This window comes from Misgurnus anguillicaudatus, chromosome 5 (assembly GCF_027580225.2).
Source record: "Misgurnus anguillicaudatus chromosome 5, ASM2758022v2, whole genome shotgun sequence".
NCBI lineage: Eukaryota > Metazoa > Chordata > Actinopteri > Cypriniformes > Cobitidae > Misgurnus > Misgurnus anguillicaudatus.
Genome location: NC_073341.2, coordinates 22,504,948 through 22,530,723, shown reverse-complemented (window position 1 = coordinate 22,530,723; position 25,776 = coordinate 22,504,948). Strand labels below are relative to the sequence as shown.

Sequence of the window (25,776 nt, the reverse complement as noted above, 5' to 3'; positions counted from 1 at the left end):
GGTACCAGTATGCACCTTTTAGGTACAAAAGTATACTGTGACACGTAAGGATCACCCAACTTTTGTACCTTCTAGTAACTTTTTCTGAGTGTTAAGAGTAATTTGTGCCATACAAAGCAAATGCATTTGTTTAAAAAAAGAACTGTGTAACACAATGAATAACACAATTATGGTATCTAATGGTTTTCAAACAATTAAACCCACAGCTGTTTGTTTTAGACACAATTACATACATCTGTTAAAAGTCACTTTGTTGGCAAACCACGGTTTAAGTTTTGTCTATCTTGTATGTATGGTGTCTTTTATCGAATTAGTAGTTCCATTCTATTCTAATTGTTTTTTCCATTCCTTCATTCCATTGGTTTTACATTAACTTGTGGTCAGATTTTGATCAGATGAAGTAATGAAATTAGTATCATGCTAAGATTTTTGGGGCTTTGGGGGAAACTCCAATATGAGCTCATCTATTCCTTGCAGGTGAGATTTACCAGGGTTCTCCTACGCCCACCAGCTTAACATGTTAAACCCACCTATGCATGCATGTACAGTAAACGACAAATGCATCTTGGCAGCATGACAATGTTGCACTCAAACAAACATTGTGAGTGACGCATTGATGACGAAATGTGTCCATATGGCTTACCAGAGGAGAGGAAAACAACATCTGAACCTAATGGTCGGGCTTTAAAAATAAGTGAAACCTCATTAGTTCTGCACCTGCATCTATGGTGCACCCACATACTGAGTTCAAACGCTAGTCTTTAACATAAAAGCACAGAAGTAAGTTACATTTTGAAATGCAACAATGATTATTGAATAACAAACGTGACCGATACAATAGGATCTTCATAATAACGATAATAATTGATAAAAAAGTCATTGTATAGCAGCAGCTTCATCATATAAAATTTTAGTCATAAAACAGACCAAAACCACATGTAGAAAGTCTAAGCTATTTTCAAGACTGGCGGCGTAAACGAAACGTTTGTGATGTGCTTCGCTGATCTCAAACTTCACTCGCTCCTGAGGCAAAAGAGTTAAAGTCACGTGGGGCCGGGCAATATTGTCACTCCGTCCCATTAGAGAAAAGGTGTATTAGAGGGAAGGGAACGACGAAATCATTTCACATAAAAAACACTGCGAGCATCGCGCGAGGACTTTCCCCGTGACATTCGCACAATCTCGCACTTTTACAGAGCGCGAGGATCGAAGGATGCGGGTGTCCGGGCTTCTGTCTGGCGCGTTCCTACTGCACGTTCTCCTGACCGTCAGATGCGTGCCCGTGCATGGGGGACGAGGGCTGATCCAGCACAAGGAGCATACGGTGAGCTTTTAAAATACAGTAGTGATTTTAATGACCGATTTAATGCATTTCGAAGAAACGCATTTTGTTAGTCATTTTACTCGCACAAAAAGCAAAACGTTTTAATTTAAGTTTAAAAAAAGTTAGTAATTTTTACAATTTTAGTTTCTCGTATTTTTTTCCATTTTAAACTTTGGTGCTTTTTACTTATAATGCTATTCATGCTTGCCAGAGCTGTCTGAACAACACCAGACTGAATTATGGTCGGTACAAGTAGCCTATTGGCACAGATTCAGTTACATTGAATAACATTATCATTAATCACAATGAGTAAAAGAGCTCTGAAGCCTCTGTAAATACGAGCCAGAACCTGCCACATTTAGTTGTGTCATAACCTATGCATATTTCCTAGCAAAACTATTTCGATATATAAAAAATAGCAAATACTTTAAAAAAAAATATCAAACCATTCGTTAGCCCCATTTACTTTCATAGTAGGAAAAATAATAGCCTAGTATGGAGGCTCACGAACGGTTTGATTTCGAACATTCTTCAAAATATCTTCCGTCGTATTCATCAGAACAAAGACATTTATACAGGTTTGTAACAACATGAGAGTGAGTAAATGATGACAGAATTTTCATTTTTGGGTAAACTGTGCCTTTAAGAGAATGACCCCAATCAACCTTTGGTCAGAACGGATTTGTGGATGTTGTGTCTACGATGGCTAAACTGTAAAACTAATTTATAATCTGGTCAATTGGCTGCCTTATTTTGACAAAAGTATGAGGGATTGTGCAGGCATGGGCAAGTTCGTTGTTTTGTGTCATATGTAGGGATACACATACTTATCGGCACACACACATAAATGCATAGTAGTGTGCTCTAGAGAGAATTTGGGGAATGTGAAAGTCTGCTTACAGAAACAGCTTTGCCCTTATTCCTATTATGATTGTTTTGATCCCGTGCTCTGTCTCTCAGGAACATCCCACGCTGAGAGAGAATAGATTGTATAGTTTGTCGTCTGTGGTATTCAAAGTGCTTTATTCACACTGGATTTTGAGCCTTTTCACATCCCTTTCCCATTGATATAAATTATGGAATATAAAGAGCTGAGCATTGGCCAAGTAGGAAGATACCATTTTAACACTCCAGTTAATCTATACAGTTTATATGAGGTTAATTTATGCAGCTTAATAATTACACCATTTAGTTGGACTCCTGTAATTTCCAGTGAACTTTAGTTAATGTTGAATGCGTTAGAAGCACAAAAATAACATTTAGGTAGTAAAGTATTTATTATTAGCTTGTTTTTACTCTCTTTGGAACTGAATGGGACTTTCCAGGAGAAAACATCAAAATAATGTTGACAAAGTATAATGTGTCTGTTCATACATGGGAAATGGGACTGTGAAGTGATATTTATGAGCAGTTTACTAGGTCTGTAATAGCAATTAGGGGACTATTAACAGATGACACGTTTTTAAAATGTGTTGCAAAAATCGAGACCTTAAAGGGATAGTTCACCCAGAAATTAAAATTCTGTCATCATCCACTTACCCTCAAGTTGTTGCAAACCTGTATAGATTTCTCGGTTCGGGTGAACACAAAGGAAGATATTTTTAAGAATGTTAATATAACCAAACAGATCTGAGACACCATTCACTTACTATAATGGAACCTACTACTATGAAAGTCAGTCTGCTCTTTTGAACCATGAAATTTATGCAGGTTTGGACCAACTTAAGGAAGCATAAATTCATTTTTGAACGAACTAAATGTTTAACTTTACTATTAGGTATATATTAAGTCTCAACGGAGTTGTTTATAAATAGCACAAAGTGTAAAAATCGTGCAGTACATACGCCAAATTCCACTTTGGCGTGCATATGATACGCCAGTCCTTCCCATTCACTTAAACGGCGCATATTTTTTTGTCGTTTTACTAATTGGTTTCTCAATTTTTTTGCTTTTTTTTACCATTTTCGCTTGGGTTTAGGGTTAGAACAACTTTTTGTTATATAAAAATGACCCAAACCCCAACTCTAACCCCAACTCCAAGCGACCATGGCTTAAATATGGACGAAAACTTGGAGAAACCTGTCTATTAAATAACCTCATTAAGCAAATCTAAAATCTAACCCTAAACACAAGCGAAAATGGTTTAAAAAACAGAAAAAAATTTAGAAACCAATAAATAAAACGACAAAAAAAGATGCACCGTTTAAGTGAATGGGAAGGACTGGCGTATCATATGCACTCCAAAGTGGAATTTGGCGTATGTATTGCACAATTTTTTACACTTTGTGCTATTTATACGCATCTACATGAGACTGGGTAGCAAGTTTCAACATAATTCTTCCTGAGAAACTATACTGATTTTATACTACGTCATTACAATACTGAACATATCTGTAACAAAAAAACAGCATTTTGTTTACTGTATGATTTCCAAATGGTCTTATAAGTAAAGAATAAGATAGTATATGAGCAGGTGTGTGTTTGTGTGTGTGTGTGTGTGTGTGTGTGTGTGTGTGTGTGTGTGTGTGTGTGTGTGTGTGTGTGTGTGTGTAAGGGGGAGAGAGAGATGCCAAAAAGTGCCAAAATCTTTCAAACATCAATCCAAACTTTCAAACATTACTGTTGCTGGTAGTTGATGAATCAGATGGAGATTTATGCTGTTGAGGATAAAGTTTAACTTTAGCACTGTTGGTGAATCCACAGTATCTGCAGGATTAAGCTCACTTGAAAGTCATCATTACTCCTTTTTAATCCAGTGTTTCATTTTTAATCCTACAGTTTTCATTCTCTAATCACTCATTGCTTCGAAGAGATTTTCAAATAGTTTCTAAGTTTCTTCTGTCAGACCTCTTATCTGGATTTCCTCTTTTGAAGCTGTAAACGAGGGATATGTGCGGGGGGTTGTAGTGCAGGCTTTGGCAGGGGATGTGGGAGCTCTAGTCAGAGCCAATCAGGGATGTTCACTGTTGTATTAAAGCTCAGTCACAGAACTCTACTGACACATTTAAGCACACATGAAAAGATACAACAGTCCCTGTATCTCGGCTTTGTTTGGAGATTTTATAACTGAAACATAAATTAACTTAGACCACAGAAGAAACTTGCTGACTCAAAATTTTTGCAATAATAAAAAAAAATTGGCCAGCTTTCAAGCTCTCTGAGACAAGTTTTTACTCTGCCCATATGATGTCTGTGAACATGAACAAACTTTGATTCCACGCTATGCCCTCTTCGAGAGGTGTGGGAGAGCGGGGCACAAAGTAACACTTACTCTGCTACAAATGAACACTTAAAGTTTGTTTGTGGGACCTATATCCTACAATTACACAGAAATTGACAGGAGTGCAAGTGTTTCAACTTTCCCTGTTTTGGAAAAGTATATGGAATTTGACTTGAGTGTTTTCCAAGTCTGGAATAGTATGGAAAAAATAAAATTGAGTATGGAAAAATATAAAATCAAGAATTTCTAATGATAAATTTATTTTATATTGTTTGGAGCTGCCATAATCTGCTGCAGGACTCTTTGCTGTGATTGGATGTTACGCAGTTAGGCAGCAGTAAACATGAAAGTCAGATGCCCCCAACTGTTCGACTAAACACATTGAACATTGTCAAATTTTGCATTGGAGTGTGATTTTTTGCATTCGTAGCCAAAAAAATTCACATTTTTATTTATCTGTGCGGACTTTTGAGCTAAAACTTCACATACGCACTCTGGGGACACCAAAGACTTATTTTACATCATTAAAAAATCCTATAATATGACCCCTTTAATCTTTTTCAGAGCATACTGCAGCTTTTAAACATTTAAAGGGAGATTTTATTCCTTTAATTTTCTCAGACATTTAACAAAATCAAATACATATGAGATGTTGCGTTTTGCCAAAAGATCAAGGCAACTCTTTCTCAGTAGAAAGCTTATTACCCCTAACACACAAATAAAATAGGGAACTGTTGTGTCACCGTCATTCCCCAATGCATAGAATAACCAAATGTGTCCCAACATGTCCTCCATGTTTTGAAAACTGGAGCAAATACATATATGTTTTGAACCAGAGCATTCAGAACCAGCATTGTGAATTAACAATGTGGAAACCACCTCATCTTTTGTGTGCCAGGCATGGAATGTATGTGTGTGTGTGTGCATGTGTGTATATATGTGTGTGCTATTTCAGTGTAATGGGAGATCTCGTGCAGTGATAGATCAGAAGACACAATGCAGTCGGATGTTATTATAGGATAAACAACTAAGAAAATAATTGAATCAAGCATCTGTCTTGAATTTCAAAAACATTTGAAGTTTGATCAATTAATTTAGACCAAGCTGTCATGTAAGAGCATGGTGTAAATATTTAAAATGAAAATTGTCTGCACTATCCCTTTTGTGCCAAAGCATTGTCTTAGTATATAAAATATCGTTTTGTAAGCATGTTTGTTTGTAAGCATGTCATGCAGAACAGTCAACAAGATCTCGCGATAATAAAATAAGATGAAATAAGGTCATAAGATGAAAAGATTTCTGATGAGTTTGTGGCAAAAAACGTTTACAGTGCTAGCATTATATTACTTAACTGCGTTTGCTTTTTTGTTGTTGCTTTTTGTTTTCAGTAAAGTTCATTTGGGAACTTATTTAAAGTCTGAGGTTTAGCTTTCTAGGTCAAGCAGTTCATTTTAACAGCTGATAAAAATAGAAGGGAACGCTGCCACATTCATTCTCACAAATATTATACATTTCACATTTAAACTTTTGTTAATCATTAACATGTGCAGCATCTCAGCAGTTTAAATCCTCATTCTGAGTTTACACGATTAAGAGGCAGTTTCCTGGACAGGGTTTAAATTAATCCAGGACTATAGGCCTTAGCACTTTCAAGTAGTTTTTACAGCTTACAAAAAAACATTATTGATGCGCATTTTGAAAACAATGGGACTGGTATATGTTAAGATCAGTGCAAGATGTTTTTAAATTAAGGCAGCTTAAGGGGCAATTCACATTTCGCATCTTTTGCGCACTCAAGTTCGTTATTTCAAATGTAGGCACGCGGTATGCATAATGGAAGCGTCACGCACGCGGTGCGACACGCTCGTTTTTTCCAGGCGTGTCCGCACTGCATTAGGTGTGTTCGACTTCATGCGGCGCTGCCGAGGGGCAACCTTCCGATCTCTATAATGAAGCCAACACGGAAGTGACTTAAACTGCAATTCATCGACTGGCCGCTTGAGGCTGGCTCCAAAAGGGAGTCAATTCCCATAGACTCCCATGTTAAAAATCGCCAACTTTACAGTAGAAAATAATATGTTTACAGCCTGGTACAAAAAGTGTTTTTGGCCTATATAGCTAATTTTGCCCTTCATGACAACTGTGAGGGGGTGAATTTTTTTCTAACTCAGATTATATTAAGCCTTAAACTTCTGCATAATTAAGGGCGTGGCTGCTTGAGTGTCGGTTGAACAGCCACTGCTGTCACTAGACTCGCGCTAGGCGGGCGTGGTTTCACCTCAGCTTCACCCATGTCCCGCCTCTTTACCCATTTTCGGTTTTCCGCGAGTAATTCGCGGGGACGCGCGGCCAAGATGGCGACGGCAGGCAACGCCTACTTTAAGCTTCAAAAGCGATCTTCACAAACCAATGGGTGACGTCACGGACACTACGTCCATATTTTTTTACAGTCTATGGTCGCTGCGCAGACCGATCGGCGGCCATAGATATAAAGGCTAGATGGCTCGTCCGCGCTGCTGGCCAATTGAGTGCAACGTCCGCGTTTTGGCGGCCATCTTGGGACGGGGCGCTCGCTCACTCGTGGCATTGAGTTTTGGTGATGCAGGTGCTTTTGGGTGACCGTGGCTTGCTTAGTTTTTTACCGATTTTCAAACGGTTTGGTTTGTTATAAACGTCAAAGATGTACCTATGACACTGCATACCTATACTAAAAATAAAAAATAAATTCATGAAACATGTTAAAGCATCCAGAATCATAGCCACGTTAATAACGTGTGTAAAAACCCAAGCCGTTTGAAAATCGGTAGAAAATTGAGCAAGTTATGGTCATTTAAAAGTACCTGCACCATTAAACTCAATGCTACGAGTGAGCGAGCGCTCTGTCCTAAGATGGCCGCCAGGTAATGCCGTTAGGGACTCCGCCTTGAGCCATCTAGCCTTTATACATATCTATGTCGGCGGCTGCCTTGAAGCAGTGCATTTTGGTTAGTACTTTTGTCCGACTTCAGCTGGCGCTGCAGGCACGTGACTGTGTCATATGGTTTTTAAGTACCGCGAGAGCGTTTCGAGAGTAGCCGGCTGGCTCAGCCGGTGCAGCTTCTCCAGAGCGGCTGCCCGGAGTTGTGATGATGTAACAGCTTAACTTGATTGGTCGCCTCATTGATGACAACGATCACGTGCGTTTCAAGTTTAATCCAACCTTTAGTTTCACTAATAAACATTATAAATTCATGTTTTAAAACAGGAAAAAAACACTTTAATACCCTAAAATATGTTATATTGTGTCGTGTAATAAAATAAAAATGAAAATAACAAACTTTATTGGTATTTTAATAATATAGGCTTGTTTCCCGTTATTTTCGGGTATACAGTTTAAGCAGCAATTAAAATATTCGATATAAAATGTTTCTGGTTGCAACTTTTTATTAAAAGGTTTGTTTTTATCAAATTCAGCATCTTATTCACTTCATTTGCGATTATAAACAAGGAAACACGGCGCACACGTCACTACGGCAAGCAGCAGGTGTCCGGCTTGACGGCTCCGTCTTCAGTTCCTCCCTCGACTGCAAGCGGCAAACCTCGCCGATCGGTCTGCGCAGCGCCGGATGATCTCGAACACACCTATTGAGTTAAAAACAGGCTTGTTTGAGATGCAGCTTGCCTTGCCTGAAATTCAGACGAGAGCAGACGGCTGCAGTAAGGGGAGGAGTGAAAAAAGAGCTTTTAAGTCAGACACTTCACCAATCTCGCAGTCCAGTCGACTACAAACGTCAGCATAGGCAGAGATCACGTTCGCGTATTTTATCGCGGATTAAATAGATGCAAATTAAATACCAATAAATTCATTTACATAAAGATGTTTATAAGGAGAATCAACGAAGGTGAACTGTTCGTTACTGGAAAAGGTTACTTAGTAAATGTTGGGATGAATAAATCTAGTGGTAATACAAATTCGTTTCTGTTGTGTGAAATATAAACACCTCACAGTACAAATAAATCAACACCAATACAGAAGTTTACAGGAACTAATAAAAAATATAAGTGTCATAGTAAAGAACAATTGAATTAATATAAAAACTACTACAGGAATTAGAGCTTTTCGAATTAACAAGTCATCAGCTGACATAACCTGGCCAATGAGCATTAAGCTGTGTCGTCAGCAAGTCTTTTCCCATCGCGCTTTTCGTCAACGCAGTCGGTGGAGAGCAACTGCGCTTGGCTGTAGAATCCGACGAGCCCGCCTCTCCATCGGGAGAGTTATTTTGCACACGTCAGCGTGACATCAGAGCAAGTCGGACGTAAGTCGGACACTTTTCTAACCGACATGCATCTTGCGCGGATCACCGGTGATTAGGGCTGGGCGATAAAACGATAACGATATGTATCACGATAGACACGTGATCGATAGCAATAAAAAATGTGTTCGATAAAACGTTCGATAATTTTTTTTTTCGTCAGAAGAAAACGGAGGTTGCAAAGCAAGTTTCGTTGCATTAACAAAGGCACTCGCTCTCTGGTAACCTAGCAACGTAGGGAGTGACACGCTAACAGCCAATCATGTAACAGTAGGCTTGTTTGAGATGAGCAAATTCTGCGCAGAATCGATCACCGGTGATCTGCGCAAGATGCATGTCGGTTGGAAAAGTGTCCGACTTACGTCCGACTTGCTCTGATGTCACGCTGACGTGTGCAAAATAACTCTCGCGATGGAGAGGCGGGCTCGTCGGATTCTACAGCCGAGCGCAGTTGCTCTCCACCGACTGCGTTGACGAAAAGCACGATGGGAAAAGACTTGCTGACGACACAGCTTAATGCTCATTGGCCAGGTTATGTCAGCTGATGATTTGTTAATTCGAAAAACTCTAATTCCTGGGCTGCGTTCAGCCCCGATAAAACGTTGCACAACGTTTATTAAACAGAACCGGTGATGCGTTGAACGCCCTGTTGTGATGACGTAAGAGTTGCAACTACGGTAGCTGAGAGGCCATTCTTTGTGTTCTTTTTTAAATGTTTCTGAAGCCTGATGAAATCGTTATAAATGTGTGTTTAATACTGTAAAAGACCCTCAATGTTACAGTCACTGACCTTGCCGTCCAGAATGAAAGACAACATTCCAACTTGAACCCATTGAGCGAGCTGTCTCTTTACTACCGCGTGGTTTTATACATCTTGCCGCTGGTTGGGCCGACATTTCTGACACACCCACCAAACAAGAGAAAACGCTTCTAAAACCTGTTGCATTCCGTTGCACACCGTTTCCAGGAAACATGTCGTTCAACCCGGAAACCGTAGCAAAACGTTGCACACCGGTGCGAGATTGAACGTGCCCCTGTAGTAGTTTTTACAGAGGCGATTCTAGGGTTAGAGCTTTAGGGGTGCTGAGCACCCAATGAGCTCCGCTGCCACCACCCGCTCTTTTTTCCTACAGAAACCAATAATATGTATATTGTAAAATAGCTTTCATTTTAACATTGGTTCAACTAACTCCAAAATAAAGATTTTTTGGAGACCTTTCAGGCATGAAAATGGGTCAGGGGTGAAAAAGATGAGAAGAATATTACCCCTAGGGTCCGGGAGCATGCTCCCCCTTAGAATTTTTTTAAAATTACATATTTTAAAGCATCAATCTGGTGAGTTTTCAGATGCATTTTTTGCCAACCTTTTTATTTCTAATTAATGGCGAGCTAGCACTTTTTTGCCATAAATGCCATATTAAAATATCAGGACAAAAGGTGGGCTACACCAGCAGTGTGGGTATGGCTTTATGTGAATATACAGTGTATTGTTTGCCTTTGTCGAAATGACAAATCTCCTAATTTATAACTTTTATGCCTACAACATATGGTAGGTTTATTAATAGTTTGTTAATTTGCAGCTTTTCTTTTAACAGTCCTTTAATTGAACCATTACCTTTACTATATGTCTAAAACAAAACACTTGTGACTCCTGCACTAAGGGTTAAAGACGTTATCACCTTCATATTAGTCTACATGTGACAAACTAAAAAAAATATTTATTGTCTAGTTTGATAGTCAGACAGTTAGTGATTTCACACATAACTTACCGGTAGCCTACTGGTGGTATACAGTGATATGTAGTTTGTTTTCACTCTGTTCCAAACGCCATGTTTTCATGACGACTGACCAGAAAAGACGCACGTGATGTCATGTTTACATGACTCCCGATTGTTAAAATAAGTCTCAAATTAACGATAAATCATACAATAAACTTTAACAACGGAGACACACGTATGCAACTACCCACTGAGACGCACTGCATGCGTCTTGCGGAAGAACATTGTAACCGGCGCTACTTCTCTCCGTTTAAGTCTATGGACGAGTCACCCAGGTACTGTGCTACTCCGCAGCGCGCGGGTACCCGCCAGACTTAAATAATCCGAAAATAAACACTTATTATACGTGTACCATGGTGATTCATTATAAGACAAAAACACGACTTGAAAGATTGATTCGTGGTGTACTCGCTCATTATAAACATAACGTAAACATTTTGTAAGATTTGAACAAAAAAGTTGCATCACAACACTATCTGATTCTCACTCTGCGTGTGGTTCACGCTGAATGACGGACGGGCTAAGCGATGCAGGTACAGAGAAGTAGAACAGGATGACACCATTTGCTAAGCGGGGAGGTTTTCATTTTCTACCTTATTATATATTTTAAACCACAAACTACGGAGTATGTTTTGGACATTATTTAACCTGGTCAAAGACGAACGAACATTTTAGAATAATTAAATTTCTTGCCCCAAGTTTTAGGGGTGCTGAGCTCCTTTTTAGGGGTGCTGAAGCACCCCTAAAAAGGGGCTAGCCTCGCCCATGAGTTTTTATATTAATTCAATTGTTCTTTACTATGACATTTATACTTTTTATGAATTCCTGTAAACTTCTGTATTGGTGTTGATTTATTTGTACTGTGAGCTGTTTATATTTCACACAACAGAAACGAATTTGTATTACCACTAGATTTATTCATCCCAACATTTACTAAGTAACCTTTTCCAGTAACGAACAGTTCACCTTCGTTGATTCTCCTTATAAACATCTTTATGTTAATGAATTTTTTGGTATTTAAGTTGCATCTATTTAATCCGCGATAAAATACGCGAACGTGATCTCTGCCTATGCTGACGTTTGTAGTCGACTGGACTGCGAGATTGGTGAAGTGTGTCTGACTTAAAAGCTCTTTTTTCACTCCTCCCCTTACTGCAGCCGTCTGCTCTCGTCTGAATTTCAGGCAAGGCAAGCTGCATCTCAAACAAGCCAAGTATCAAGAAATCAGAAAAAATCCAAAGTGCTCAAAAATAGCTGAAAGAATTTTTTGTTTGGGAAAAATTAGTTAGGTGCTCTTTGGTGTAGGGTATTCAAACCGTGAAAAAAAGGGGAATCCAAGGCACTCTTCATATATCAAAAGATAAAAAGCCTTTATTGAAATGTGGCTATAACATTAAAAACATATAACAGGGCAGTAACCCACGCGTAGCGGCACAGATAGCCTTCTTCAGGGTATACTGATCAAACAAACAATCTTCACTTAAAAAGTCAGCTAATCACAAACACCTGAATGACATCACAAAGGTAATGAATTCCCATGTGTAAAACATTGCAAGAAAAGACCACTAGATGGCAACCACACCAGAGCAAAGACACCAATAAACAGAACTCTCCAAAAAAAAAAAAAAAAAAAAAAAAAAATTTACAAAAAAGGACTAAAGTCAATCCCATCACCGAGTCCTGGACATGTCATAGCCCGCAAATTATATATATAAAAAGTTTCTCTTTGTAGTAGTACTCTTAATCTATCACCACCCCTAATGTTCTTTTTAATTGTCTCTAGACCTTCAACCATTAAACCATCTGGGTTGCTATTATGTGCACTGTAAAAATGTTTGGCCATTGGGTAATCAAAATTTGCCTTTTTAATAGCATTCTTATGTTCTGAAATTCTGTCTTTAAGACGCCTCTTTGTTCGGCCCATGCAAAAGCAACCACATGTACAAGACAAACGGCAGACCACAAAAGTGGTATTGCAATTAATGAATGATTGTATGTTATATGTCTTATTAGTTTTAAAATCAATAAACTGTTTACACTCTTTAATGTTTGAACAGTGGTTGCAAAATCCACATTTGTACGTACCCAATATCTGTCTGTGAAGCCAAGTGGTCTTTTTGCTCACGCTGAGATGACTAGATACTAGTTTGTCTCGAAGAGTAGGGGCCCTCCTAAAACTAATTTTGGGGGGCGCACGAAAAACTTCTCTAAGGATAGGGTCACTTTTCAATAGATTCCAGTTCGACAAAATTATACGTTTTATTGGATTGGCTAGACTGCTGTATTTAGTAACAAAATAAACTTGCTCTTGACTGGATGATTCTTTTTTCTTTTTTCTAAACAGATCTGATCTTAAAGAAGAGTGAGCTTTTTTGTTAGCAGTCTGTACTACCTCTGTTTTGTAACCCCTCTGTGTAAACCGATTTGTCATAATTTTGGCCTGCTTTTCATACTCTTGATTTTCATCGCAGATACGTCTAAGACGTTGGAATTGGCCAAACGGTATGTTGTGTTTAAGCCAAACTGGATGGAAGCTATCCGCTCGTAAGATAGTATTTCTATCTGTTTCTTTGCGAAACACTGTGGTATGGAGCTGGCCATCCTGACCTTTAGAGATGGTTAGGTCTAAGAAGTTGATCATGGTTTTCGAGTATTCCATAGACAGTTTTACATTCCTATCATTATTATTCAAAAAATCATAGAACAATAACAATTCATCATAAGAACCAGTCCAAATCAGAAGTACATCGTCAATATATCTCCCCCACCATTTTATCTTATCACTGTAGATATTACCCTGGATAAAATCCTTCTCCCATAGACCCAAGAAAAGATTAGCATAATTGGGGGCAAAACATGCCCCCATAGCAGTACCACGTACCTGAATATATAAATGGTCCTGGAACAGAAATATATTGTTTTTCAATGTCCATTCAGTGAGTTGGATAATAAAATCTGAAGGAGGTGAGGAATCTGTAGGCCTGTTTCTTAAGAAGTAACGTAAAGCTTTAAGTCCATCATCATGAGCAATGTTAGTATATAAAGACTCTACATCCATAGTGACTAAAAAAGAGTCATCAGAAACTATCATATCATTTAAGATCTTTAATACATGAGTATTAAGCCTAGTATCAAGTTTGGTTGCGTTGTCTCGTGCTCGATTCCTCTTCAGTAACCGGCAGAAAACTGAGGTTGTTTTCACATATGTTGGTGCGCACCGTGGTGCGGCCTCGGAGCGCACCAAAATACATTGTATCATTTTTCAGTTAGTGCGGTCCGTGTTCACATATATATATATTTTTTACTTTACTTGAAATGCCGCACCGTACACCATGTGACAACGGTCAGCGCTGTCATTGGTCTCTGACAGCTCTTACCGTCTCATGACCACCCCCACGTTTCCACGACAACCAGCCTGACAGGGAGAGCGCAGCTATCAAGATGTGGAGATAAACGATGCACGTCTTTGCAAAGTTTCTTTGCTTTAACGCGAAATTGCGTAGCTGTTCTATTAAAGCCTTTCTCACGGAGCCGTTTGCTAAAAAGCCCGTAATGTCACTATTTGTGTGTGGAGGACAGCTATGCATTTATAAAATCATCAGCTCAAACGTAAAGGAGACAGCGAATCTCTATGCAACGGACCAGGATTGGCTTGTTTGTTGTTAACCCACAATATAACACCCGGCTCACGTCACAACGGAAGCCCAGTGGCTCAAACATGTGGAGAACTTCCTGTATTTGGTTCGGCCCGAGGTCCAGCAGTGTTCACACCACAGGTGGGTCGCCCCAGAGTTCGGCAACAGCCGCTCCGAGACCACCTGTTTAGAGCGGTCTCGGAGCGGCCGTTTAGTGCGCACCCGAGTGCGGCTGTTATGTTTACACTGACCCAAACGCACCGTACTCGGAGCGACACGTCATTTGAGCCGACCTAAACAGTGTATATGTGAAAACACCCTCAAGCAGAAAATGAGTGCTGCAGAGAGCGAGGAAATTGTAAATAAAAGAGGAAAATTCAGCTCGCCAGTATGGCAGTTTTTTGGATATTATAAGTCTGACCGTAGTCAGACCAATGCCGTCTGCAAATTATGCAAGACCGTCGTCCCAGCCAAGTCTGGTAATACCACGAACCTGATGTACCACCTTAGCCGCGCTCACCCTTTGGGGAACTTGCACTAAATTCTCAGGTTTCTATGTTTATATCTAACACTTTGCACTATTTTATTATTTTACTTTATTAAGAATTTCTTACATTTTCTCTTATTGTGCACCTTAAATGTTAGATAAGATAATTGTTAAGTGTTCATTGTAAATTTATACTCATGTTTAAATGTATTTATTTAAGTTTTCTATGGTTGTTGACATTTCTGTCTTAATACCTGAAGGGATTATGATCAGAGGAAGGTTAAGTTTAAAATAAAAATGTTTAAATGTAATATATTTTTCTCCTGGTCCTTATTTTAAATGGGTCATAAAAATATCAATAATTATCGCTATCGAATGATATAACATGCTATATCGATGATAAACATTTTAGCTCTATCGCCCAGCCCTACCGGTGATCGATTCTGCGCAGAATTTGCTCATCTCAAACAAGCCTAACATCTCAACTTTTCAGAATGCCGCAAGCGCACCGCAGGTCATGTGACAGGAACCAACCGACGGTCGCGTTTTCCGCGCGGTTTTAGATGCGAAATGTGAACCGTGCCTAAACATGCATTTTTGTCTGGGATTAGGACAAGCCCTGTCCAGGAAACTGGCCCTTAATGTCTTCATATTCTTGCTCAGTAATTACAGTGGCTGTATCATTTCTATTGTCAAAAAGTGGACAAATAGTAAAGATTAAATGGATTTATATGTTGTTAGGACAAATGTAAGCATGATCTCAATGTAAAATGAAAGTAATATAACAATCGCCAGGCCGTTGGCGCCCTCTGCAGGCATTTGTTATAATACATAATGTTGGTTTTTATTACATTTAGTTTATGTTTCATGTTTTTGTTGGATAAATACCTTGTGTTTACTTGGTATCACTTGGTATGTCATTTTAAAGGTTATTTTATCAATTAGGTCTATTTTTTAAAAAGGGACATTTCACAAGGTTTTTTTAAGATGTAAAATAAATCTTAGGATTCTCAGAGTACATATATGAAGTTCTATCTCAAAATACCCCAAAGATAATTTATTATAAAAAATGTATGTTAAAATTGCCACTTTGTAGGTGTGAGCAATAATGTGCCGTTTTTGGGTGTATCCTTTTAAATGCAAATGAGTTGATCTTTGCACTAAATAGTAGTGCCGTGGTTGGGTAGTGCAGATTAAGGGGCGGTATTATCCCCTTCTTACATCACAAGGAGAGCCAAATTTCAGTGACCTATTTTTTCACATGCTTGGTTTACCAAAACTAAGTTGGTTGATCTTTTTCACATTTTCTAGGTTGATTATAGCACTTAAACATGAAAAAGTCAGATTTTCATGAAATGTCCCCTTTAATACACCAAACTTACTTAATTATCAATTACTAAAATAATTGTTGGTGACATACCTAGATTATTTAAAACATTTTAAAATTATGTGTTTTCAGTTGAATAAAATAGTAATACTTAAATTTTTTTTTATTTATATATGTTATCAATGAGGATTTTTAAAAAAGAGTAAGCCTCGTCTTGTTCTCATGAACCTAATCTCGTGTCTCATCTTGTGTGTCTCGTCATACCCCTATCAAAAACTGAAATAAGGTTTGTGGATTTCTTTTCCCTAACATCTGAAACTTGCATTTAAAATCAGCATGCTGTTAGAAAGTCTAAAATCTCCTGACTCAGATATCAGGGCACATTCCATGGTTCCTGCTGGGTATTGTTTCCAATAGAGCAGCTCAGCCTCACGCATGAAGAGTCACTGCCGTGCCTGCCTGGAGGAGAGACACGGGGTCACATAGGCGAAACTTTTAGCCTGTGTGACATTTTTGCAAACGTCCTAACCGTTTTATAATATAATACATAACAAGGACGCTACAAGTTTGTCAAAACTGTTTTTATCTCTCAGTCTTAAGGAAACAATTTGAGAATGCAAAATCACACTGTATTTTTTTAACTACATTTCAATTGTGTTAATTTATTGTTAATAAACAAAACAATAAACTTTTTCTTCAAGTGGGTTAAAGGTGAGCCATGTAAATAAAAACCTAAACATCCTGAAGTTTAAAGCGTCTGTAAATGCCTCAGAATTATGCCTGAGAGTTCTACAGAGCTGCCCTCGGCATTTTCTCTCTTCATTTAACGCCCATGTTAATGAACAGCCATTTCCTCCAAAATTTTCTTCCCCGGGCAGTATACTGTACCTTCTATCATAGTCCTGTTGTAAGTAAATAGCATCAACAACGGAAAGCCCAAAGATTAAATCTTTTTTTATCAGAATATGATGCAGCGTGTTTATTTTTATTTACCGTTCTTTAACGTACATTATGTTTGTTATCCTGAACTTTGTTGTGCCAGGGGGTTCACTTAATTCAAGACATTTCCTTCTCCATTTACATCACGTTTTTGATCTGATGCCATTTTTTGGCTTAACAGTACATCTGCCTCCATATTTTCATTTTAGGATTGGCCACAACTTTCTCATTACCACTATGAAAAAAAGAGAGGCAAAGCATCCCATCCTCAGGATCCCCTCAAACCTCCAACGTGGCCAAAGGGTGAGACACAACTCAGGAACAGCTCCAGGGCACCGGGACCGCTGCGATGTGGGGTCCCAGACTACCTCAACCAAAGAGAGGTGCATCTCAGCAGACGTCTCCGACAAAAACGCTTTGTGATTTTTGGAGGACGCTGGCCAAAAACAGACCTGACTTACAAGTAAGGAATCAAGAAATTTAATGCAAAATAAGGGCTGGCTAGCCTTTGTTCAGTTGTGGTCAGGCATATGTTGGCCCTGGTGACCTTGCAACAGGCATTTATTTGGAAAAGTTAAAACAAGTCCCAAATTCAGAGCTTTTCCATCACAAGTCTTTCCCTTATTCTGTAACTGAATGGATGATAACGCTTGTTATTTCATTGCACCTGCCTCTATCTTTGTTTCGGATCACATCTGGATCAGGCAGTTTATGTGGAGGTATGCTGGGGTGCCATTTCTGTGAAAGAAACAATCAACCATGTTTGCACATGAATGTATTCACGGGCAGTACAGTGTGAATGTATCTGGTGGTCGATCTTTTTTTTTGGTCCTATATTTCCAGTATGCCTGAAAAGAACTGGGACGTGCAGATTTAAGATTAGAAGAGAGCCATAATTGAATAAATTATGTTTACTATGCCATCTTTATGATATTAAAGGAAAACACCACCGTTCTTACCTCAACATAAACAAATTTCGCTCAAGGAGTGATGATGTTACTGCACCAGAGGTTGAAGTGCTGCAAACTAAGTGTTCTTCTGCAATACAATATTGTTCTCATTTTTTATCCGCTTAAAAAATCGACATATATTTTTTTGTGCCATACTTACTCGTGTAACTACAGTCTTTAAACATGGAAGTGTTCGGTGGCTTCTAAATTCATCCCTGTTTGGATCCTAAGGAATGAATGCGGCTAGGCTAAATGCTAACACATTCACTATGCGCTGTGCAAAGATGAAGTGCATGCATTGAAAAAAGATAGGTGTGTATTAATTTGTCTAAATTGAGGAAAGAACATATTAAAATATTGAAAAACAGTGTTGTTTTTCTTTAAGGGTCTCTATGGCTGAAGTCCTTCCATTAATGTTAAAGGCGGAGTCCACGATGTTTGAAAAACTCTTTGGAAAAGGAGACGGCCCGACTACCAATACACACTTATAGCCAATCAGCAGTAAGGAGCGTGTCTACTAACCGACATCCTTGCCGGGTTGCGTATGTGTGGGGCGGGTCTATCAACCGAAGGTCCAGATTCTATTGGGGTAGGGGCGTGTTTGTTTAGGTGATTTCAAATATCAACATTGGCTTTCAAACATCGTGGAGTCCGCCTTTAATAGACTTTTTTACCCATTTTGTCATCCCCAGTTAAATGTGCAATGTGGGACTTTTAGAAGGATCTCTTGACAGAAATGCAATATAAGATACGTAAGGAATAATTGACGACGGGCTGTTGAATTATTAAAAAAATAATGCACACACGAGGTGGTGATGCGGCCACGACGCGAAGCAGGTGTGCCTTGTGTTTCAATAATTCAACGCCCCGGAGTCAATTATTCTGCTTATACTACCGGTTACCACACCTTAAGACATCTATCACATGATATATTTAAAGGGATTCGTCCGGTTTATTTACTTATATCGCTATTGTGAGTAGGACTATTTCTTACGCATCTCATCCAACGGCTCTTTTGCTTGTTCCAAAATGTCATTTTAAAGCTGGCAATGGAGGCTTGAGCCATTGATAGCATTCTAATTCAGTTATTAATAAAGTTATTAGAAAGAGCGAGAGCGACAAGGTCACAGAGAGAGACAGAAAGAAAGAAAGAAAGAAAGAGAGAGAGAGAGAGAGAGAGAGAGAGAGAGAGAGAGAGAGAGAGAGAGAGAGAGAGAGATTGTGTGAATGAGGCTACCTCTGTGCGTCTCTAAACAGCGCTGCCTCAGAAAATCGTCTGTCATGTTGTTTTTGTTAGTCCGTTATTACAGTTAACTATGCAAAGTGATATGGAACTGTAATGCGATCAAGAGAGCTGCCTGGAACTACGTGCACCGTGCGTTTCCCAGAAAATAATTGCACACCTCAGAACGTTCACCAGCCAATCAGATTTAAGCATTCAACGGACCTGTATCTCGTCAATTAAGAGAAAAAGCTTCCTGCCAATGATCTCAGAAAAAAACAGAACAAAGGAAGACAGGATGAATTTTGTTGTTGTTGTTGTTTGAAAGCAGAGGGTCTGTTCTTTCATTGTATGTTTATATAAGAATACACATTTCTGGAAGGCATTAAACTTTGGTACAAAAATCATAAAAAATGCTGGCGCTGGCTGGCAACTTTTGAGTTAAATCATAAGTCTTAGAAAAGTCTCAACAACTCATTTGATGTATCATCCATTTTTGTAGCACAAATAGTAAGGATATGATAAGGACTAGTTCAGATTTATAACCTTAGTTATAACGATGCTTCCTTTAGCCAATAATTTTAATCTGTGTTTATCTTTATAAATCTAATTTAAAAATTTAGTTGCAATAAAAAAAGAAAGCAATTACTTTTATCTATCTTCTGGTACACATATGCAACAACATACGTCATTGTTGCACATATGTAACAGTATGGAAATTGCTTACTTAATTTTTTGCAGAGTGTATAGTCAAAAAGACCAGAATTAGGTATGGTAAAAACGGCTTAAACAGCAGGGAATGAATTCAGACACATTCCTCGACAAAGACAGGTGTCTTTCCCATTAATAAAGCTTGGCTTCCTTCATTAAAATGTGCATTTCTGATATAAGTAGTACTGTAACTGCTGTACAGTAAGTTACTGTTAACGTGAACTAATTTTGACTAATACCCCTTTTTTTCAAGGAATGTATCATTTAGAGCTCACATTTGTATGAATGTCTACAATCAAAACATAATGACTCTTAAATTGCACGTTTTTGAAGATCCAGAACCGTTTGATCCCTTGACTGAGGTTCAATCCCAGCAGGGAGAATTTTGCTCCTATCAGAGAACTGGGTCACAAAGCTGTGGATTTTATCTCCTGTAAAACCGCATTCGCATTATACTCATAAAACAGTCAGTCAGCACACAGGAGGATATCAGGTGATGTTATCACCAGACAGAAGTCTATGTTGATGAATAGGTAATAAAGATGAAACACTCTGGTGGTGGGCTTTTGTTAGTTGGTGGTCCAATATATCAGGTACTCAGCACCTTTATGTGTTTGTACAGTAAAGAGATGATCATGTACTTAGGTTTCTTACACGTGTGTTCAGAATCCAGCGTTTTCCAAAGCAGATGAGCAAGGATAACGTGAGGCAGGTTCTAAAGGAAGCCATTAAAATCTGGACTGACGTCACACCCCTTACCTTCACAGAGGTCTTTAACCAAGAGGCAGACATAGTCATTGACTTTACAAGGTAACAAGCTTTTTTTGTGGGTGGGGGGGGGTTCGGTCTTTTCTGTTTTAGTGCAATGTAGTGCACTAAAAAATATCTGTGTTTTCATGTATTATATTAGGTATTGGCATGGAGACAATTTGCCGTTTGATGGACCCGGTGGAATCCTGGCTCATGCTTTTTTCCCAAGGACACACCGAGAAGGAGACATCCATTTTGACTATGATGAGGCTTGGACGGTTGGCAATGAACTTGGTAATTTTTAAACACTCAATTGCCTTCACAAAATGCTACAGACGAAATCTCAACATTACAGAGATTTAGTGATGATTCACAGATTTATTCATTTAACACAGGAACAGATCTTCTACAGGTGGCGGCTCATGAGTTTGGCCATGTCCTGGGTCTGCAGCACTCTCTGGAGCCTGGAGCCATCATGTCTCCTTTTTACGGCTTCTCCTATCCTCTTCAGCTCAGCGAAGATGACAAAAAAGGGATTCAGTACCTCTATGGATCTCGACCGCAAGCCCCACCCCAAATTCCTACAGAAACCAATGAGATTATTAGCAGTGCAGTGAGTCACTGAATATGTTTTTGCACTTCAAATATGCCAAACACATGCATCACTGCAGATACAATTAGGAGTTAATACTCCTGTTAAAGGGACACTCCACTTTTTTTGAAAATATCCTCATTTTTCAGCTCCCCTAGAGTTAAACATTTGATTCTTACCATTTTGGAATCCATTCATCCGATCTCCGGGTCTGGCGCTAGCACTTTTAGCATAGCTTAGCACAATCCATTGAATCTGATTAGACCATTAGCGTTGTGCTAAAAACCCCCAAAAAGTTTCAATATTTTTCCTATTTAAAACTTGACTCTTCTAGCCATATCTGTTGGTCTTAGTACACGATGTAACTACATAAGAGTCAAGTTTTAAATAGGAAAAATATCCAAACTCTTTGGTTATTTTTTAGTCCGATGCTAATGGTCTAATCCGATTCAATGGATTGTGCTAAGCTATGCTAAAAGTGCTAGCACCAGACCCGGAGATCAGCTAAATGGATTTCAAAACGCTAAGAATCAAATGTTTAGAATGAGCATATTTTAAAAAAAGTGATATGTCCCTTTACCAAAAATCAAGATTCAAAAGCAGGTTGATAAAAAATGTCAACGTCTGTACCGTTTGCTTCCTGTTTCCATTTTCACTTCTTTCTTTCCATCACTGTTTGCAGCCCGACGCCTGCCACACAGACTTTGACGCCGTGTCTATAATCCGTGGGGAACTGTTCTTCTTCAAGGCCCGTTACGCCTGGCGCATAAGGGACGGCCATCTGCAGGCGGGATACCCTGCCCTGGCCTCTCGACACTGGAGGGGCATTCCAGGGAACATAGATGCCGCCTACGAAGACAAAAAGGGCAATATCTGGTTCTTTGAAGGTTGGTAAATGGAGCACTGGTGGTTGACTGTGGTGACTGTGGTTGAAGGGCAAGATCTGACAGGCTTGCTTATATACATATCAATGGTGATGGGTGGTGCAGTACTTCCCCTTGACCCATATCTGAAGCATCCTGCTTTCTGCCTCATTCAGGGCATGATAAAACATGAACACGTAAAAACACATAACACCAGAAAACTGATATTTCGCACGTATGGCACAGGTCGATATATATCTACACAATGTTGTATTCTGCATACCTAAAAAACGTACAGGTGAGTCTTGGAGCTAAAATGGAAATGCATTGTGAATGATGTGGGTACAAGCACAAATGTATACCCTAAACACATTGTAAGTAGTTCATTGGTAAAACTTTACAACTTAGTTTTTTAAGAGTAGTACATTCAATGAAATGCTAAATGTTAAACAATTTGACTTTGGTAAATGGAATGTCACTGTTTTACCACAGGATGGCGCAGTTGTAATGAGAGTGACCCAATACCATTTTTAAATAACTGTCCAATATATAATTTATTTAGTTACACTGGATAAGTTTGAGTATGAACAAATATAAAAAATAAACTGGAAAAAAGAAAAGCAATACAGTGCCTTTTATCACTGATATTTTTCCTCTGTAAGGTTCCAACTACTGGATATTTGATGCAGAGCACCGGATAGCAGGTCCAGACCATCTACAAACTTTAGGTCTTTCCGTGACACACATTCAGGCAGCAATGCGTTTAAAGGAGTACCACAGCCACCAAACATACTTCTTCAAATCTGGAAGCTACTGGCGAATGGATCCACATGAGAACAGAGTCGACCCGGGCTTCCCACGCAGCATTCAGCATGATTGGTGGGGCATCCCTGATGAGATAGACGCAGCCTTTCAGGATGCCCATGGTACGTCTGCCAGTGGAGCTTATGTCACGTATTAGTGAATGTAAATGTAAAAGAAATCACATGCAATCATCTATGTTTTAACACAGGTAACGCAGTCTTCATCAGTCGCCGACAGTACTGGAAGTTTGATCCAGTTCAACGTAAGGTTCTGGAGGGTTACCCACGATATGTTGGTCCAGACTTTTTTGGATGCAGCATGCCATAAACTCTCAGGGAACCTTCTGGTCTTCTGCACAATGGTCTCAGACTCTCTGGTTTGAAGCATAAAGTGTAACATTTCATAGCATTAGATTGACCAGTCCATCTTTTACATGTATTAACCTCTACTTTTTTAAATCACAATGACAAAATTGATGCTGTAACTTACGTTTTTGCTCCCTCACGCATTTCTCTTCGCTTCATGTCATAGAAATGTCTCATCAATCTATATTCTTCTCAGGAAATCTTCCACATCTGAGCTTTATGAACCATGAGCGACTATGTATTTGTTGTGATTATCATGCTGCCACTGTGTAAGGAGACATCAATACCCTGTTGTTAAGGTGCTAAACAAGGTGCTAAACCATTTGTGATCAGGGATCTTAACATTAGTTGTGTACATAACTTTATTCTTAATTCTCTGCAAGTTGTACTGTAACTTAAAATTCAGGAGAAACTGATTGATTGTAACATGTTAGTTGCAACTGATCACTGTGACTCTCATAACTTTATTTACTGTGCAGTTTGTACAGATTATCACAAAAAATTTTTTAGATTAAGTCTTTTTTTATCCAAAAGTGTTTTTTAGGTGAGGGATTTTTTTAAGTGTTTTTATTACGTTGATTCTGACTGTATAGATTTACTTATATACCGACAAACTGACAACAGTGCAGGACACTGACATTTTTATAAATCATTCTACATGAAAAAATACTATATAGTATATTTTAGTATTTACCATAATATATAGTATTATATTAAAGTAATTACTACACTTGTTAATGTATACTACAGTATTCTGTAGCATTAACCATACTGTTAACTACTGCAGTATGCTTTAAAATGTAGGTTACTATTCAAATATATATTACCGTATATACCCGAATATAAGAAGAGGTTTTTGTACTAAAAATAGACTGAAAAATGGGGGGGGGGTCGTCTTATATTAGCGATATAGACAAAATCACCGGAAAACAGTAGAGGGCGCCAACACTATAGGTTAGATATGTTTGATTTAAAGGTGCAGTGTAAATTTTAGCGGCATCTAGTGGTGAGGTTGCGAATTGCAACCAACTGCTCAGTCCACTGCTCACCCCTCGCTCTGTGTATGTAGATAAAAACGTCTCATTCTAAGGTAATATAAACATAAAGGTTCATTATTAAAATGTCTTTATACACCCCTGATAATATAGTTTTGTATATTTTTTAGCATTTTTGTCAAGAGATCGTTTTAAAAATTACACACTACACCTTTAAAGCAGATTAATTATTTTTTATCTATCTTCACAGTACCACAGTTACATACATACATGGGCCTACATTATTATTGCATTTATGTGGAAAGTTATTCATTTTTGTCACTCAAATATTTAATTTCTGAACTCATTCATTGGCAGAGTGCACTTTATTTTGTGACAAATTAATCAAAATATTTAATGAATGGTGTTAAAATGTTTTTCCAATGAAGTATCACTAGAATTATTTTCTGTTGAAAACCAGATTTTAATAAGTCTGGAAAATGGGGTCGTCTTATATTCAGGGTAGTCTTATATTCGGTATCTAGTAATTTTACTACACTTTACTGGTAAATACTTATAATATTACAGTATTTTTTCATGTGGGATACTCGATCAGCTTGGAATATCCTTTCTTTGTGCATTTGTTTCTTAATTTTAATTAAAATTATATCTTGACTCTATTTCCTCAGATTTTCATATTTACTGTGTAAATACTTTTATATGAATTGTGTGTTAAACTGTATTATGGATTTAAATTAAAATACTCTCTGACAGTTGTGTCGATATTGCGTCCTTATTTGTCGTCTGACGTCAGTGGGATGGTGGAATCTCATTGGTCCACGAAAGAACTAGAGTGTTTTGCCTAACACCACGTGGAGGGGTGAAGCGACCGAACAAACGCAAAAGTCTTTCAAAAGACTTTCATTTTCAACCGCAAACATCATGAACACACGAAGATAACCTTACAGTCCACGTGGACATGGAGACACAATAACTACCAACACCGGGGCGACCGATGGCTGTTCAGCGTCAATGTTTTGAAATATCATGGTGTAAAGCGACCATACGGATACACGTGCTAAGTTGAAGAGTGAAGAAGAGTGTAAAGATCATGGCAAACAGTGTGACACAGGAGTACATGCAGATCCCAGCTGTCACGCGAGCGTACACGACTGCGTGCGTCCTGACTACAGCTGCTGTGGTGAGTGTCACTCATCTGTAACATGTGTCTAAATTAACTGTGATAAATACTGCAGACTACTCTAGTATTTACTGTTGTAAATTCATAGATACTGTTTACCATTATTATTATTGTTACCATAAGTATACTACATTATTTACTACTGTTTTTCACTATAGTTAATACAGTACTACAGAATGATATAGCATACATAAGAAAGTACCGTATAGTATACTACAATTTACCATAGTACACAGTAGTAAATCCTAAAGTATACTTGTTTTTTTCATGTGGGATTGCATTTATGATACAATGTATGTGAATTATTTAAAGAGCCATTATATGTCAGTATATATACTG

The 25,776-nt window shown here is 38.5% G+C and overlaps 1 protein-coding gene across 1 annotated transcript in view; it reads left to right on the top strand.

Moving 5' to 3' along the window:
* Nucleotides 1-1,041: 1,041 nt before the first annotated feature.
* The window catches only part of mmp11a (matrix metallopeptidase 11a), a 28,345-nt gene continuing 3,610 nt past the window's right edge, over nt 1,042-25,776 (top strand). Inside the window, exons 1-9 of the mRNA XM_073867385.1 lie at nt 1,042-1,324; nt 17,215-17,468; nt 20,555-20,698; nt 20,799-20,932; nt 21,034-21,251; nt 21,913-22,117; nt 22,756-23,019; nt 23,106-23,220; nt 25,326-25,437. Of these exons, the coding sequence (XP_073723486.1) occupies nt 1,214-1,324; nt 17,215-17,468; nt 20,555-20,698; nt 20,799-20,932; nt 21,034-21,251; nt 21,913-22,117; nt 22,756-23,019; nt 23,106-23,220; nt 25,326-25,437 (1,557 nt within the window). The 5' untranslated portion in view covers nt 1,042-1,213. The remainder of the gene's footprint in view (nt 1,325-17,214; nt 17,469-20,554; nt 20,699-20,798; nt 20,933-21,033; nt 21,252-21,912; nt 22,118-22,755; nt 23,020-23,105; nt 23,221-25,325; nt 25,438-25,776) is intronic.